The 17268-nt window shown below is 38.7% G+C and overlaps 1 protein-coding gene across 6 annotated transcripts in view; it reads right to left on the reverse strand.

The window, feature by feature from the left end:
* LOC123971735 (inactive N-acetylated-alpha-linked acidic dipeptidase-like protein 2) overlaps positions 1–17268 on the reverse strand; it is a 580586-nt gene that overhangs the window by 256855 nt on the left and 306463 nt on the right. For all 6 annotated transcript variants that reach the window (XM_046050743.1, XM_046050744.1, XM_046050745.1 and 3 more), the window contains 2 exons: positions 16258–16377; positions 11673–11805 (listed from right to left, as the gene is read on the reverse strand). In XM_046050743.1, coding sequence (XP_045906699.1) covers positions 11673–11805; positions 16258–16377 — 253 coding nt within the window. The remainder of the gene's footprint in view (positions 1–11672; positions 11806–16257; positions 16378–17268) is intronic.

Consider the following 17268-nt stretch of genomic DNA (forward strand, 5'->3'; position numbering starts at 1 on the left):
GCTTGTGTTTAAACATTTATTTAGGCTCCACAAACAGTCCACTCACTTAACAAGACTGCAGATGAGTTAAAATAAATATGACTTGTTGTAAATGACATAATATAGAGTTATATTTCCATAATGTGTTTTTACAAGCAGCCCATCACATGCACACGCTGGCGCACAGCGTTTGGCTCGAAAAGGCAACGAACATGTGAGAACAATATATGAAACTATGATCTGACATTTGCTCGACTGACGCACTGAAAACGGCATCAATTTAAATGTTCACCTTATTTATGAGAATAAATTGCACTGCATGCAAGTATTAATTAAATGATTCCTGATTACACTGTCCAACATATTTGAGGCGTTCTTTTGCAGAAACAGATATCTCCGTTTGTGTTTATTATCCTAAATCTGGATCTTTTTGTGTGCTGCAAATGATCTTACATTGTGTGTTTTTTTGCGCACTTCAGGGAAAGTCAATCAATTTTTAAGCCTTTAAGCCTGTAATACTCAGAGGCAATATTTAGATTTATTTTACACAATAGTAAGCCTATTCATTTCAAACCATTTCATCCTTCTGCCATGTGAGTTGCCCTTTCTCATTTATCCTCTTTGTGTGCGCATGGTTCAGAGTTTACTTACAGGACGCACATTCTCCCTTCATATATTTATTTTTTTTGTATGCACTGTTTATAAATGAGACCCCTGGTCATGTCATGGTACTGTATGCCTGGCCCATACCTACTACCTCCTTTTTTATAAATGTAGCCTAATCTAGACATTATTAACATTAATTGTGCTTTAGTTGGCACAAGTGGAGACAGTAGAGAACACAAATGACTGGCAGTGACTGTTTTCCAGTTTTGTTCAGTACCAACGTTTTTCCAGAATAATTCAATTAAAAGGTCAGGTTACGCTGATAAAAATTTAATCCAGGTGGCTGCTGTTAGAAAGTAGTGGAATATAAATATATATTTAAGGATACAGTATTCAACAGTACACTTTGACAGCAATAAAAATTTTAGGGCATGTTTCCAGGCAGCCTAACCTAGATTTATACAGTAAAATATTCTGTATAGATAGTTTGATTTCAGTGTTGAGGGGCCATCTAAAGATGAAGAAGAAAAAGAAACAAAAAAATGTGGTTTGAAAACACATACTTTTTGTTTTGAACCTCGCTGCTCTTTAGCTAGGAGGTCAATAAATAAAGATGGAGATGAAGCCTTGCCATACCTTAAAGCTTTAAGCCTCTGTTGGGCTCTTCAGAGCTGCTCACGGTGAGGCGTTTGTCTTTCCACAGTTTTTAAATGATACACAATGTATGAAACTTTTATTTCTGTGAGCAGTGAGCACCCACTGTTGTACAAATGTTGAAAGTCGAAGGAATAATGTCACCGTTTTGGCTTTGATTTCCATCCGGTATTTGTAACATAACTCCGCCGTGACCATTGTGAATGTGTCATCGTTTGGTATCCCTGCAGCAGACCTAATCCATTCCTATCTGCAAGCAGACATTAATAAATCATAAGGAGAAGCTTTCAGAAGCTTTAACCCCCATGCATAATTCAGCCTGTTCTGATGCTAATGCTACAGCTGCAGCTCCCACACTCAACTGATCAGTAGTGTCCCACTAAACAGCCAATTAACTGTAATGAATCCAACAAAGTCCAACTCTCAGCAGAATGAACAGAGAAAGTACTGAAAACCGTGTGAGCTAATTTCTGATGAGAACTCACTGAAAGTTTGTTTTCACCTTGAAATAAGATGAGGTCAGGAATAGTGTGAGAGTTTCACTTCATACTGAATCCCCCTACTCTGAGCAGCATGAGAACTGTGTGGGCAAACTCCATTTGTTATCTTGTTTAAATTGAATTGAAACAACTTGTAAAATTTGACTTGATGGGATGCTAAGTGACTTGTCACTTTGGAATTGTTGTAGCATGGGTGTGACCACTTGAAAAACAGTGTTACATAGATACAGGGGGATAGCAAGAATGATTAAGTTGATTGTGTTACTCCACTAGTGATGTCCAAGCAGCCTGCAATAAAACATTTTCCCCATGGATGATGAAAACCAAACTCTCTGCTCACCATGCAATAATTTATAATCAAAAGTCAGGCTTCAAAAATCCCAAAAGTGAATCCAGTTGTTTTCTAAAATCATCCAATATTAACATATCTGGGGATACAGCCTAAAATATCTAAATACTAAACCCCTCAACACCAATTCACTCTTTCATAATCAACTTCAAGACCCTTCATGCAATATTTCTGGAACGGTGCCCTAAAATGTTTATTGCTGTCAAAGTGTACGGTTCATCTTTATGGATGAAAGATACTTTTGTTACAGATTAATAATTCAACACTGAAACTCTTGCTCCAGTCTATGTTGCCAAGCTGGTCGGCAACAAAGCCGGGTTTGCTTCTCGCTGACCCGCCCTTCTCTGCTTCTGATTGGCTAGTAGTCCAACTGCGCATAGGCATCTCCCAACAAAGATCATTTAGAAACAGGATGTATCACTCCATAGCTAAAATGAAGCCTTCAACACACAGGGTGAAAAGAGGAGCTGCAGCAATGTGCAGTATGACAAAAAAGGTGTTTTTTTTTATCAAACCATATAAACCTGTTCTGGTTCAACCCCTAAATAAGATTTTGAACCTGAAAATGAGAATAATACCACCTCTTTAAATATTAATTTATATACCATATACTAATTTGAAACAGAAGCCACGTGGATAACATTTTTATCAGCGTAACCTGACCTTTTTATTGAATTTATCTGCAAGAAGTTGGTAGTGAACAAAACTGGAAAACAGTCACTGCCAGTCAATTGTGTTCTCTACAGTCTCCACTTGTGCCACCAAGCATGATGAAGGGTTTATGGTTGTACTCAACAACACTTGGTCAGTGTTCTTGTCTGATGAAAGTTCCAAAAACCAAGACCAAGTATGGAGAAAGATGATTTAAGTATTGTGTAGTAAAGAAAGTCAACACTTTCCAACTGGAAAAGCCAATGCCAATGAAAATAATCAGCACAGCAATTACGTTTCCACCAAAACCTATTTGGCAAAACATTTTCTAGCACATAAAGTAAGTCTAGGAAACAGGGTTGGACTACAGAAATACCTATTTTGTTCTTCTTTCACCAGAGAAAAAACCCCAGTAGCATCACGCATTCTAACATCAGGCTCCATTCCTCTATTCACATTACCATGGCTATGATTGTCCATATAAAGTGTGAAAAAGATGTCTTGTAGTAAACTTGCATTTGAATCAATATGCTAATGACTACATGTTCTATTCATTGGGTTCATATGAATCCTGCAGAGGTTTCTAAGTAACAGAAAGGACCCAGTGAAAAGACCCACCTGCCAAGCAGTTCAGAAATTAACACGGGGAAATCATTTGAATATTCTCTGTTTGGCTACATCAGAGGGGGGCTGCGAAAGAGGTGCGGCATGTCAAAGGTTAACACAATTACGCTATAACAGTCATAAGCACAGCCAGTGGTGTGTAACATCAAAGAGACCACGCAAAAAGAGCAATCACATGCTGATGACATGCAATTCTCATTTGTTAAACACAGCAAGGGGATATGGAAAGAAATCTGTGAAAAACAAACCACACACATGGCAGCTACATCCAAAGAACAGAGGAAATTGCTTCTCTACCAGGGGCAACAACTTGGCAAAAACATGAGGTGTCTGATAAGAAAAAGGTGCCAGAAACAATTATTTTTCTCTTTTTGCACAAAGGGAGAACACAGTGTCTATTTCCCTCTCGTGTTCTGCTCTGTCATGAGCCTGGAACATGGCATGTCTTTCAGGCAGATAGCCACATTGTCATGATGAACAAAATAAGCATCTGCACCACTAATGGCTCTGCTCCCAAAGGGACTCCATAACCCCATCTATTTGTGAATAGAATCAATTCAATATAGTATTATTTCATCTAGCATTCTACACAACCTTTTTCCAACTTAAATCTGAATAAGGCTGCATTCAGACTGACAGTAGCAGACAACTACACAGCACTATTATTATTACAGTTTTTCTCAATTGATTACACGCTAACACTGGTACTTGAGACACAATGACCACAACCTATAATTCATGTACCAATCCCCTGAACCAATTCTGCTAAAATACAAGCACATTTCCTGCTTTACACATAGATTGCTGTTCTAAACCCCACTTCCCAATTCTCGTTCGTGTTCACATGGAACACGCTGCCATTCAAAATGCTAAACTTTAATTTCATGCAATCCACACTAACTCCTCACATGGGCAAACACATCTTGCACATTTGTTCAGTAGTCAATCAGAAGTTTAGCAATAATGTAAAAAGACCACAGGTGCATGCTAGGAGTGTGCAACATTGAGAAAACATCATATCAAGATATTTTCTGGGATTTTGTCGATAACGATAATTAGACGATAACAAGCACTGGGGCGGGTTGCCCCCACAATTAAATATATACTAAAGATGACAATGGGCTAAATTAAAACTCCTTTGTTAAAGCAAAATATGTCTGGCACAACATGGTATCCAGCTCCTCATACAGCATACAAGGCTGTTGGACGAGACAGCGTAAAAAAAACAGCGTAAGGCTGGAGAGCAGCGTAAAAAGCAACGGGTCAGCAATATGCCCTCAGTTTAGCAGTTGGCTGGTTTAGGCCTGTTGTGGACAGCTGACTCCTGAAGCTTTCCCTTAAATCAAGCTGTACTATTGTATTCTCCTAATTACACTGCTAACCAAGCTTTTACACAATAAACCAAACAAAACAAAGTGACGTTTTCACAGTCACTCATTTAACATAGACTTTTTCTGTTGGCACTGGTCCAGCTTTATACCAAGTTTCAACACCACTATGGGGCAAGCTAGAATATCCGAGCTGTGGCGAGAATAAATGAATGCTACAGCAGCACGGTGCATATCAGACCAGATGAATGCTGGAGCAACGTGGAGTAAACCTGACAGCAAACACCTGCCGATGATATCCAACCAAACACTGTGGGCTCTGCAGGAATCAGCAGACAACTTCTTTCTCTTTTCATTTGTACAGCGCTACACGAGACATTCACATGAAACTAAGAAACACATGAAAAACCCACTATACATATACCCATCTAACAAACACTAGCAGGCTTGCAAACATACAGTACACACACACACACACACACACACACACACACCTACACATCTTCCATCTATCATCTATGTATGCAAAAGCACAGTCTTGAATGCCTACACACATAGACCACCCACGCCTACACACTGCCATGCACACACATATACATAACGTACTACCTAACAGAAATGGGGAGAGATGTATGTTTGAGATGGCAGAGGCTTTGATTTGCTTCAGCTGTCTCAGCAGGCAGTGTATGACAACACAGCAGTGATACAACACCACAAGGAACAATCAAATTAACAAGCTGAGGAAGGAGGAGGAGAGGGTGGAGAGAGGAAGACAACAAAGCCCAAACAATAAACTGAGAGGTGGGGAAAGTCTGGGGAACATTATACAGGGCCCTGGCAAACACTGGAATTACATTTACTCTAAACAGCTCTTCCACTGGCAGCATTTCCACTGGGGAACACTCCTGACAGTTTCTTGTGTCTTATTTTTCCATTTGAAAAGGGAGATGCTGTTGACACCACTGAGAATTGAGTGGGTTTTAAAGCTCTTAAAACACCAACGGCCTGAAAGGTAGACGCATTTCAAGCTAAGCAAAGCAGGTGCAATGCAACAGCCTTTTACACAGAACAGCGGGAAATGCTTCAGTTCTTGCAATGTAAGTGCACATTAAGTGTGGGAAAATGGCCTACATTTCAGTAAATTGCAATGGATTGTTGAGGATGTATTGTATTCTTCTTCTTCTTCTGTGTCTTGCCACCAGGAGATGCAGTGATGTTCCCGTTAACATACAGGACAGCATGTTTGATAAGGCAGGCTTTAAACAACACTGCAGTATGGTCACATTCTAAAACTTATTTTTTTGTAGTAGAGGGCTTTTGAGAACACCTCCTTGTAGAAAATTGCTTCATTTTGAATGGTATAATGGTGCCACTTACTTTATTGCACTAATGGATCCAATTTCCATCTTGACCCAGTGAAGACTCATTTTAAGACTAAGTTGAAGAAAGGCAGCTGGCTGTTAGTGGTAATCAACGCGGGTGTTTTGCACATTATAGACAGGCCACTATCAGGTCAGGCGTGGTTTGATATGTTCTCATTATGACCATACAAAAAAAAAGAAGCCAGGAGCATTTATCACGTAATGGAACATAATTTCACATGCAACGAATTCACATGTGCACACATGCAGTGTGTGATATATTCCATGTGACTGTTATATTTCAGATATAACAATATTAATTCCACTTGAACATTTTGTAAGGGACTTGAGTTTAACATGTAATCTCATTTGGTTCCACATATGATGTAATAAAAACATACATGATATAACATAATTTCACATTTCAGCATTTCATATGCCAAAGGTATGATGAACTATATCACGTAAAAACTTCATTTGTACACGGGAAGAAATTAAAGAAAGACAAAAGCGAGATTTTGTGGAAGGCCAGTTGTCATAACCTTAAGTCACTATTTAAATAAATAATGTGTTAGATTTTTAGCTATGGTGCGTTTTACTTTAAGAAACTCCCAGATGGCTCCGTTGACAAGTCAAAAGCAGTATGCACCTTGTGTGAAATGGAATTAAAATATCATCCAAGAACTTCGAGCTTAAGCTAACGTTACCATCAACGAGCTAAGCATGTAGCTAGTACAGCTAATCAGGCTGATGCCAGTGGACTGAGGCAAAGCACTATTTTGCAGAGTTCTTAAACTAACTTTCTTTGCATTAATTTGATTTCCAATCAATAGTCATTGTTAATACAACAAAACAGTTAAGAGATAAAATATGAATTTTGAAAGAATGATGGTTAGCACTGTCCGTTGTACACTACTCAAATATTCACCCTCTATGACACAACGGAAATAGCAGCAATGGAAATAACATGCATGCTATTTTGTATGTGATGGTGATATTCCAGGATCCAGGATTCAAAGTGCCAGCGGTGGTGATGGCCATGTTTTACTGAGGGAACCATAACTGGGTGGAGGTCCAAATTCTTTCAGTCATTATAATGAGAGCTACATAAAAATCTCTTTCTAAAGTTACTTAAAATTACAAAACTTACACAGATCTACTGATTATTTTCTGGATGATAGACTTGATGACATGTTCTCCTACTATTCTCTGCTCTGCTGCTTTCTTGCTGTCTCTCCTGTCCAACAACAACAACAAACACATGAATCCTAAAATAATCAAGATTAACGTTACATCAACTTGACTAGATATGTCACCAGTGTTTGGGAAGTCAGTCCCCACCATTGATTTTGATGAGTTTCTCGACAGCTTCAGTGATGTTGTAAGGTTTTTAATATGTTAAAATGTGTTTTTCTGACCAATTATAGTGGTGTTTATGGGTGGGTATTGTTAGGATTTTGTTCATAATGCTACTCTTAATGATTTGGTTCTTTAACATTACACTTATTGATTATTTTTCATTATAAAATGCTTTTTAAAATATTTATTAATAATAATAAGAATATATACAGAACAGGATTAGAATTTAATATTTTAAATAGAACTAAATGTTTTTATAGCAGCAACCTGTTGTGACTATATACATATGTACTATTTCTACATATTTACATGTTTATGCTTGTTGAACAGGTGTATTGATTAAGTATTGGCTTTTTACTTGCATGGGTGTTATTGCGCTTAAAGTAACAAGTGTAGTCAACTTTGTGTGTGTGTGTGTGTGTGTGTAGGAACTTATAGAGTTCTGGGATTTCAACACTTTGTTGTTCACAATGTGACCTTAGCATAATGACAGAAGAAATCGAGTGTGTCGATAGTGAGTTTACTGCATCCTTTCAGATTTTAATGCGTCACAGATGCAGGAGGCGTACCTATCAACATCCCTGCAGCTTCCAGCCCACCTATAGCGATGACAACACTGACACCTAACGCTACTTGGGGACAGGTTCCAGAGACACTGCAATGTCCTTCCCATTGGTTGTATGGACAGTAGCTGGATTCGTGGCGTGTTTAAGCTGTAAAACAGCAATAAGCAATAAGCTGTTATAAAATCTGAGCAGGAACACTGTTCCCTCCAAACTTTTACTCCCGGAATGCCGTTCCACTGCATTACCCCCCATTTTTACTACTGCTACTACTAAGGGCAGAGATTTGATTATTATTATGCTGTCATTCGTGGACATTGCATTGTGACACCGGTGAAAAATCTGCATCTACTGCACACATACAGAAGGAAATGTAAAATTGTGAAATGACTTGAAAGATAATTGTATTTACGGAAAAATAAAGGAAAAAACAACCCAAAAAAGTAATCTAATACTGGTCAATTTCCAAAAAAAGACCTGTAAAGGCTATTTGAGCATTTTACTGTCTACTTAAGTTTAGTGATGACAAGTAGGGAGAGCGAGGTGATTTGAGCCTGTGGGGAAGTAGAGCCACCTCTTGTTTCTCAGCAACCATAGACAAAATTGGTCATGTGACCACACATTTTTGAAGAGTCATCCATTTTACTCATCCTGTGACAAAAAGAGGCCCATGGAATAAGTGATAAGCACATTTAAGTTCAAAAAACAGTTTTTGCCGTTCAAAGTGATTTTTTTATGTTCAAGGAGTCCTGATTCTTCTCTGAACAATGACAGGTTTGAGAAAATGTTACGCATGTGATAGTGCTTTACGAAGTTAAAATATGAGGCTATACTGTTAGCGTGACGTTAACTCTAAACTGCTGGATGACAGAATTTTGTTAAAATGGCAGGAATGGGTCATTTGAACCAAAAGACCTGGGGGAAGTTGAGCCAGCTATTTTACTGTAATTTTACATTGCATTCTAATGCATCATCAAAATGACGTGACATTATGCATTTTAGGCCAGAAACCATCATGTCATGCTTCTATAAATGGAACACAGACAGGCTTTGAATCCTATCGTGGGTTTGGACAGAGCAGTGGGAGAGTTACAAAAATGGTCAAATGTCAATTCATCAGGTGTCGCGGGACATGACGATCAACAGGATGGCTTTAAAGCAATACATTGATATGAAACAACTAGCAGACATTGCTGCAATGTTTCACTAAGTGCAACTGAATGTTGGGACCTGGCGTTTGAGTTTGCACAAAGAAATGACACTGATGTTCCCGACCACCATGTGGCTCAACTTACCCCTCATATGGAGTATCCAAATTGATTATTCACAGGGATGCACAACATCCTAAAATGTAAATACATATTTTAGTTGGAGACATTACTGTCATGTCCTCACTTTAAAGACACCTCAAGTAAAAACTGACTCATCTGACCCCGCTTTCCCCTATCCCACATTGACAACAAACCTCTTCTAAGACTCTTGAGATCTTCTCCTTTCTCTTATTGTAAAAATGTCAATTTGGTAACCTGCCAGAATAGAGCAGAACTTCTCACCCCTGAGAAGATATGTTGTCCAGATAACAAAGTAACAGCAAGATGTGGATAACCATATTCTACATTGTTTTAGCAAGAGAGGAGACTGAAAACACACTGACACACACACACACACACACACACACACACACACACACACACACACACTTTCTTCTGTATTTTGTCAATATGTTTTATATATTATATTTATATGTTAATGAGAAAAATTGGCTAGACTAAAATGCATGCCATATGTCCTGTGAATCTTTAGCGGTCAGGTCTGGATCAGAATCTGTGGGAATGGCGGACTTCGCCACTGCCAATAAAACAAATATATTGAGATGTAATTACTGAATGTAAATGTAGTTCTCAGCCTGCATCTTGACCTGCTGTAAAATGTTGATTCCCCCTGGGGATTTTATAAAGCCTTATCTTATCAGGAAAATTCTCAGGTGTTTTGATGAAAAAAAGAAAAAAGAAGTCTCATAGTACAGTAGGAGAACTGTGAGACACTACCAATTCACCTTAATCTTTAATCAAATCCTGATAGAAATTGCAGATAGATGCGTGATGACTAGAAAATACTGGTAAGACATTTCTTCTTATTATTAATTTTACTTACACTTTTCCAGTAACATAATAATTGAGATTTAACCTAGGCTGTTTCTGGCAGTTGAATAAAGTACAGTTGATATGAGTAATGAGGTGCCCTTTCACATCTTCTGTTCTTCCAAGCTGTATTAGCACCGGGGACCTGCAAGCATTGCTATTGGTGAGAGACTAGACAGCCAGCATCTGTCTCTCTCTCCCACTTAAACAGCCTCCGCAACACACACACACACACACACACACACACACACACACACACACACACACACACACATTCACAAACACACACTCTTCACACACTTACACATGCTCACACAGCAGTCCAGACATCTGCTGGGGCTCTACTGGGTCTTGCCACTGTGGTGCTGGGACTCTTACAAGGACTAAAGATACTTCGGCGGTAATGACACGTCCCTATTGGCCAGACCGGGCTGAAAAACAGGAAGTGGGGACAAGACTGAGGGTCGGATAGGTCGTCCATCTTGGGAGGCTGATATAAATACAGTAGAGAAGAGTCACAGAGACACGGAGATATAACGTCCTCTTCCTGAGGCCAAGGTAGGAAATGTGAGTAAGTTTCAGGCATTGACCAGTTTCCAAAGAGAGCTGTAACTGAACTGAGACCTGCTTAAAATGGTAATATTAATAATATGATCTTTTATTAGAGAGTAGTGTCTATTTCCAACATAGTCTGGTGGAGACTCATTCCATGAGAATTTCTAAACGTTGAATCAAGAAGCAAGGTAGCTTGTACAACTTTAATATAATTGTGTTTTTCATTGTTTTGGTGTATCATAGTGGGGAACAGTGACTTGATGTCAGGTGCTCTAAAGTGCATACTGTGTTTCACCATAAATCAGGACTTAGTGTAGACATCAAGGATTTAGTTATGAAATGTGGATAAACTGTAAATTCAAGGTAGTGATCATAATATTTCCATTAGTATACATTATATTGTACAAGACCTAGTTTTCACCCGGATTATAATACTTATATATGCGCTATAGTATTACACACAGTTGTCAGACAAATCGACAGATTACTGTAGCGTCATAGGTTCTGGTTAATCCTGTTTTCACATGTTTTGGTAAAAGATTTGGTACAAACATTTCCCCCTTGGTGTCCCGCTGGAGGGCTAAAGGGTATGTGCTGTTGGTTAGGTCAGCTACTGTAGGGACTTTAGTCCTGATGAATTCAGAATGAGAGCTGTGTTTGAAGTCTGCTTTGTAGTGGGCTGAGGATTTAAACAAGGATGCTCCTTGTCCCCTCTGTACTTTGTGTTATTCAAAGACACAATATTGAAGAGCAGCCATGGAGAGTGTAGATGATGTTGTCCTTCAGTGTGCTTTTTATCCCCGTAACTGGTATTTTGTCACAGCAAACACAAAAACGTGGTAAAGTAATAAAGTAAAGCATAAAAAAAGTGTACAGTGGTTTTTGATTATTTCTTAAAATAGTGTTGTAGTATAAAGACTGATCAATCCAGACATTTTGACCTGTGTTCCTAAACTTGGTTAGGTAGAATTTGGATTTTACACATAAGCCACATACACTCACCAATTGCAGGGTCCCCTCCAGGGTTGAGAGTGACTCTGAAGGCTTGATGCCAGGTGTGGCGGCGAGGGGGAGCGTCACATGGGTCAATGTAAAGCAGAACACCTCCAAAACCCAGCTCAGACAGTAGGGAGAGCTAGACACACACATACACACAAAAATACAAAGGTACAATGAGTAAGATTCATACTCTCAAAAACACAGAAATACGTGTAAAAAACAGCAACTACTCACACCTATGCGCCGAAATTGTTAAAATAAACTTTAACCTGGAAACATTTTGGTTGTTTTGAAACAACATGAAAACAACACTGACATATTCTCAAAAAAAATACCAACTTACACATATATGACCAACAAATCCTGAGGAAAATATCTGGCTCTTTAGAGGGTAAATGCTTCACTATGTTCACCAGCTAGTGGCTAACTTTGTCTATCCAATTTGGTGCCGGGCAGGTAGAGTACAGATAGTTTATCAGAGCATCCTTTTGTTGCAGGAAACAGGAGTGATGAAATCAGTAATGAGCAAATGAGTGGGCCAACGAGCTTATAGAACACCCCACAGAGCTAAAGGGAACTGTAGCATTGGATGTTAAGACTGCTAAGACTGCCCCTTTTCACAAAAGACATTTGATCCATTGTTAATACAATATAAAAAACGTTGATTTGTGCAACTTAACAAATAACTACTAAAAAAATGCAAAAAACACAAAAAGGAAATCAGATTTTACTACTTATACTTATTATATTAGCATAATAATAACTTTCACTCAGCGATCAGGCAGAACCTTGATGTCTTATCCTCATCTTCTCTGTCTAGTCTTCTTAATCTTCACTTTTAACCAATCCATGAGTTTAGACGCTGACTCGATCATGTTTCTTTCACATAGGAAACATAGACAAACTTAGGTCTGTTGTGTCAAGAAACCAAATGGAGATGCTAACACATGCTTTTATCTCATCATGTTTGGACTTTTGTGATTCTCTTTTTACCTGCCTTAATAAATCTTCTGTACACTGTTTATGAAACAAAGTGCTGCTGCTATCCTCTTAACGCGATCAAGCAGATTGATCTGCACTGGCTTCCTGTTACTTTTAGAATCTGTTTTAAAATTCTGGAGCCCTACATGGCCAGGATCCATAGTGTATCTTGGACCTCCTGCACCACCCCCACCAAGAGCCGAGCTCATAAGGTGTTATGTGCTACTGCCTCATGCCAGTATTGGATTTTTAAATGATTTTGAAAGCACACATATACATTATATTTTTAGTTTTGCATGGATCACATTTTCAGTGATGCTCCTCTGTGTGATTGTCTCCTTTCTCCCAAAAGGCATGTGTGCACGGAGTGGCATGCAGTGGGTAGTAGTTGTATATTTGTCAGCTTGTGTGTGTCTTTGCAGTAAATGAATATGAGTATGAAAGAGGTGCAGTTCTGCTGTGTTTCTGCACTGTGCTTCCCAGAGATCACCTGCCAGTCAAATTGTGTGCATCAGTACTGTTGTGTTGTTCTGCTTAGATAGAACACACCACAACTAAACTATTTTCTGTTCTGTTATAATTATTATTTGGCATCCCTCTTTATTTAAAAGTGTCAAACCCGCTACAATGTTGAATGCTTATTGTCTAATATTAATCACAGAAAGAAGGTTGACTTATCATCTTTCTGAAGTAAATATATTTTCATATGACTGGTTGATTTCCTCATGATGATGAAAGGTCACACTGTGTTGCTGTTTATTTAGCCAACATCACTGGGGATAATAGAGAATAGTTTCTGAGTGGGAGGAAGTGTGCTGCAGCTGCCACTATGCAGAGCAGTATTTCATTGTTGTCCACAGGAGATGTAGCGTCCTTGTTTTTTATGAGCGTAGATGACTATTTTATTGAATATGTGACACCAGCCACGGCCATTCTCCCCTCATCACAATTCTGTCCTTCACTGGAAAACAGGGACACTGCACATGCACATAGCACAGTGACACACACACACACACACACACACACTTATGTGCACACACCGAATATACACACACAATCACCCACTTACAATAACACAGCAGAGAGATTCATGTGTGTGCAAGCAAGACATGTGGTCTGCGCACCCTCATTCATTCCCATGGAAAAACTCTTGCTGTACCACACTTGCTTTCATAAAAACATGGTTACCCCAGACATACACAAACATACATGACTGACATTCACATGGACATGTTATAATTATACTGTAACAGTGTTTCTCAGAGAATGACAGCGTACTGTGGCCGTGAAGCCAGAGGCGGCGGCGACCAGGGAGAGGGTTGGGGGGTGTCTCTCGATTTCTAGTAGGTTATTTCTTATTCCACCGCTTTTATTCTCCTTCATTCTCCACCTTATTTGAGTGTTTTACCGTTTACTGACTACATTTACATTTATTCATCCAAATATATCTGGGCGGCCACTAAAACACCTGGCCTGCACAAGTAGTCTATATGTGGGAAGCACATATATGATTTATTTGCAAATAACTGTAGGAATATGACGATATGCTAAAATAGGATCATATTGTGCTTATACATTGTGATACTCAAATGAGTTGGCATTTTAATGGGACCAAAATGAGTAAAGCTAACACTGGCCCAACACGTGTTCCGTGTGTGAGAATGAATCTAGCTGTATGTATTGGGCCTGCAATGACTGTCACACACTCATTAGTGTGAGTACAAAGCTCATCAATCATTCTTCCCCATTTATATGTAAAGGGCGATCATTTCTCTCAGCAGCTGACACATGGAGACATTATGAAGCACACCTGATCAAATTTGTCACAAACTGTGGGCGAGGAGGAAAAATGGGTCAGCAGCCTGTTGCTGGAAGGGTCCCATGTGGCAGGAGGTGCAGTCTGATATAATGGATTTTTAAAAGTCTAACTGTGTAAATGTAAATGCAGTAAGTTGACCTTGCTTTAAACATTTCCTCTCCTTTTTTTTTTTGCTAACCTCCACTCATTCCTGTTATGGCTCATTAGCCTGTCATTTATCATTAACCTCAGATTCAGAAATAATTTTCAATGAATAAAGCAGAGGAAACTGCTGAAAAAGACTGTTCATTGATTTTCTAGTAAATTTAGAGCCTGTATTTATTAAACTGATAACCCCAGCTCTTAGTAACTTCTCCCAGAGGCTTCAGCTTTCAAAAGCATAATACATCCACTGATGGAGGCCAAGGGATTCCATTTTATTACGTTTATTTAGCTGACACTTTTATCCAAAGTGACAACAATAAGTGCATTTTAACCATTTGCATTCAATATAACAGAATAATGCAAGTACATGAACTTCATCAAATATGCTAAACTGCTTCAAGTGATTCAAGTAAAACTGCTGACAGTTCTGCAAAAAGCTAACAGGTTAATGTTGAGTTTGGATTATTTTGTCAAACTACTATTTCCACATCCAGGAATGGACTTTAATGCTCAGCCAACATGAATAAGAAGTCACAAAAGTGCTCCATGGTAACTGAGCAAACCCTGCCCGCTGATGATGACTGTGTGATCAAAACTTACAGCAGAATGTAAGCATTTCATTGGGGAAGATGTCGGTTAACTCCTGGTGCCGGATTGGCATCAAGTCAAGTAAAAGTAAATGTAATAATCCAAATAACTTCTTGAATTAGAATATCTCCGACAATATCTCCGACCTGAAGACCTGTGTAGTAAGTATCTTAATAATTAAAATAAAAGGGGAAAATACTGGTAGGGGAAAAAAGTGACCATACACCTATGGTTATAAGTAGTATAACATGGTACAATCCATTGTCAATAATTCAATAACATTTTTGTATGGTATCTTTATGACTATATGTTCATATTTATTTAGTCAGATGAAATACATGGACAAATCTGTGTCAGAAGCCACTTAAAGTATACATTTCCATTACTCAAAATTGCAGTCCACATGGAGTTTGTATTCAGATTTGTATAATTGAATTACTTTTAATTGAGTGGAAACAGAAGATAAATGTATCAGTAATTAACATGTAAGTAGACGTTTACGGTATGAGTAACTGGATTGGAATTTATATCTTCCCTGTCATGTTATAATTGATAGGAAAACTGCTTTGAGCTGAATGTGGCACACTCCCAAGCAGGAACAGGCCTAATCAATCAATGCCTCGCTAATGTTATTTCTCATGAAGGCAAAAGGATTCAGACATCTTTGCACTAAAGATGTGCACATACAGGAGACAGGTATAGAAAAATATATGGCAAAAATAATATAAAGAATTATTGATGCATGACTAGCCATCTACATTAGTATAAAAATCCCTGTGCAGCAAGCTGTATATGGTTTCTTCAAAGGGCACTGAGCTATATCTGGATGCAAGTATATTAAAACACAAGATCATTTTGGAAACCAGTTTTAAGCCCCCTCATTATAAGAAATCTTTTTTTTTTTTGTCATACCTTCCACTTGCACTTATTTTTAAAGATCAAAAGATCTCATTCCTCAGTCTGGGTGAATATTTTTCCCGCTGCAGGATTATAATATCAAGTACATCTCAAGTACAGAACTAAATCACATTCTGCAGAGCTTTGATTTGATCTTACCTTATACAGCAAAGGTGCTTGGCCAAGTTTGACCACAGCAATCTGGTTGGTGAGGTTTGGGCTATCTTTGACTCTCCTCAGGTCATCCACGCTGCCGTACTGGACATCCACCACCTCCCCCTGGTGAGGAGAAACAGCACAGAGGCTCAGGGATCTGCAGTTCCTAAAATCATTAAACACCCTTTCCCACCCAGATGTCAGGTGATGTATGTGTGTTCATATGCCCTAGTCATCTGTGTTCTCACTGGCTTCTCCATATGCTGTGTAATACCTCACTCTGCATTAGGACAGGGTATTGAACCTCAATACTCTGAGTACTGACTGAAATGTGCCCGTAGCATAGAGTATCAAAAACTGTCGAGTCCTGAGATTTAAAATGGATTGCTCTGTCCAATTTTGTTCATGTTTAGTTTGAGCAGATATTTACACTTTTAACTTATAACATAACATTGGATAACATTTGGTAGTTTTGGTATTTATTTACTGCATTTAGCAAAGTTGGCTGCCCACGTTAATACAATATTAAGGCAGCACTCTGAGTCAGTTTACTAGTCATGGGGAGTGCTTGTCACTCTGTCACTGCTTTTTAAAGTCTGAGAAAATAACCTGGATGATGTCACAAGGGTTATCTCTGTCCGGGCTCAAAGTGAGGGAGAATTTCACAACTTTATAGAAGTACAGTACTACGTTTCTGGGGTCCCCCTTTAAACACGGCTGTGTCGACAACAGATAGACTTTGTAGAGGCAATTATAGAGATTAAAAGAATTGCCAGCGTGTATGTAATCATTCTTGATGTAGGCATTATAATCAATAGCATGTTATTACAATAGAAGTTGACTACTATACAGAACACTGGAATTACTTTGAATGAGTGTGTGTTTGCATTACTGCATGATGGTGTGTATGTGTGTGTGTTTTGGGGTGTATGCGGCATGATTGTCTGTGACTGAGCGAGTCATCTCTCAAATTAAAGTGACCTAGAAGTTGCTGAGGAAAGTCAAAGCACTACT

Source organism: Micropterus dolomieu, linkage group LG05 (assembly GCF_021292245.1).
Source record: "Micropterus dolomieu isolate WLL.071019.BEF.003 ecotype Adirondacks linkage group LG05, ASM2129224v1, whole genome shotgun sequence".
Lineage (NCBI taxonomy): Eukaryota > Metazoa > Chordata > Actinopteri > Centrarchiformes > Centrarchidae > Micropterus > Micropterus dolomieu.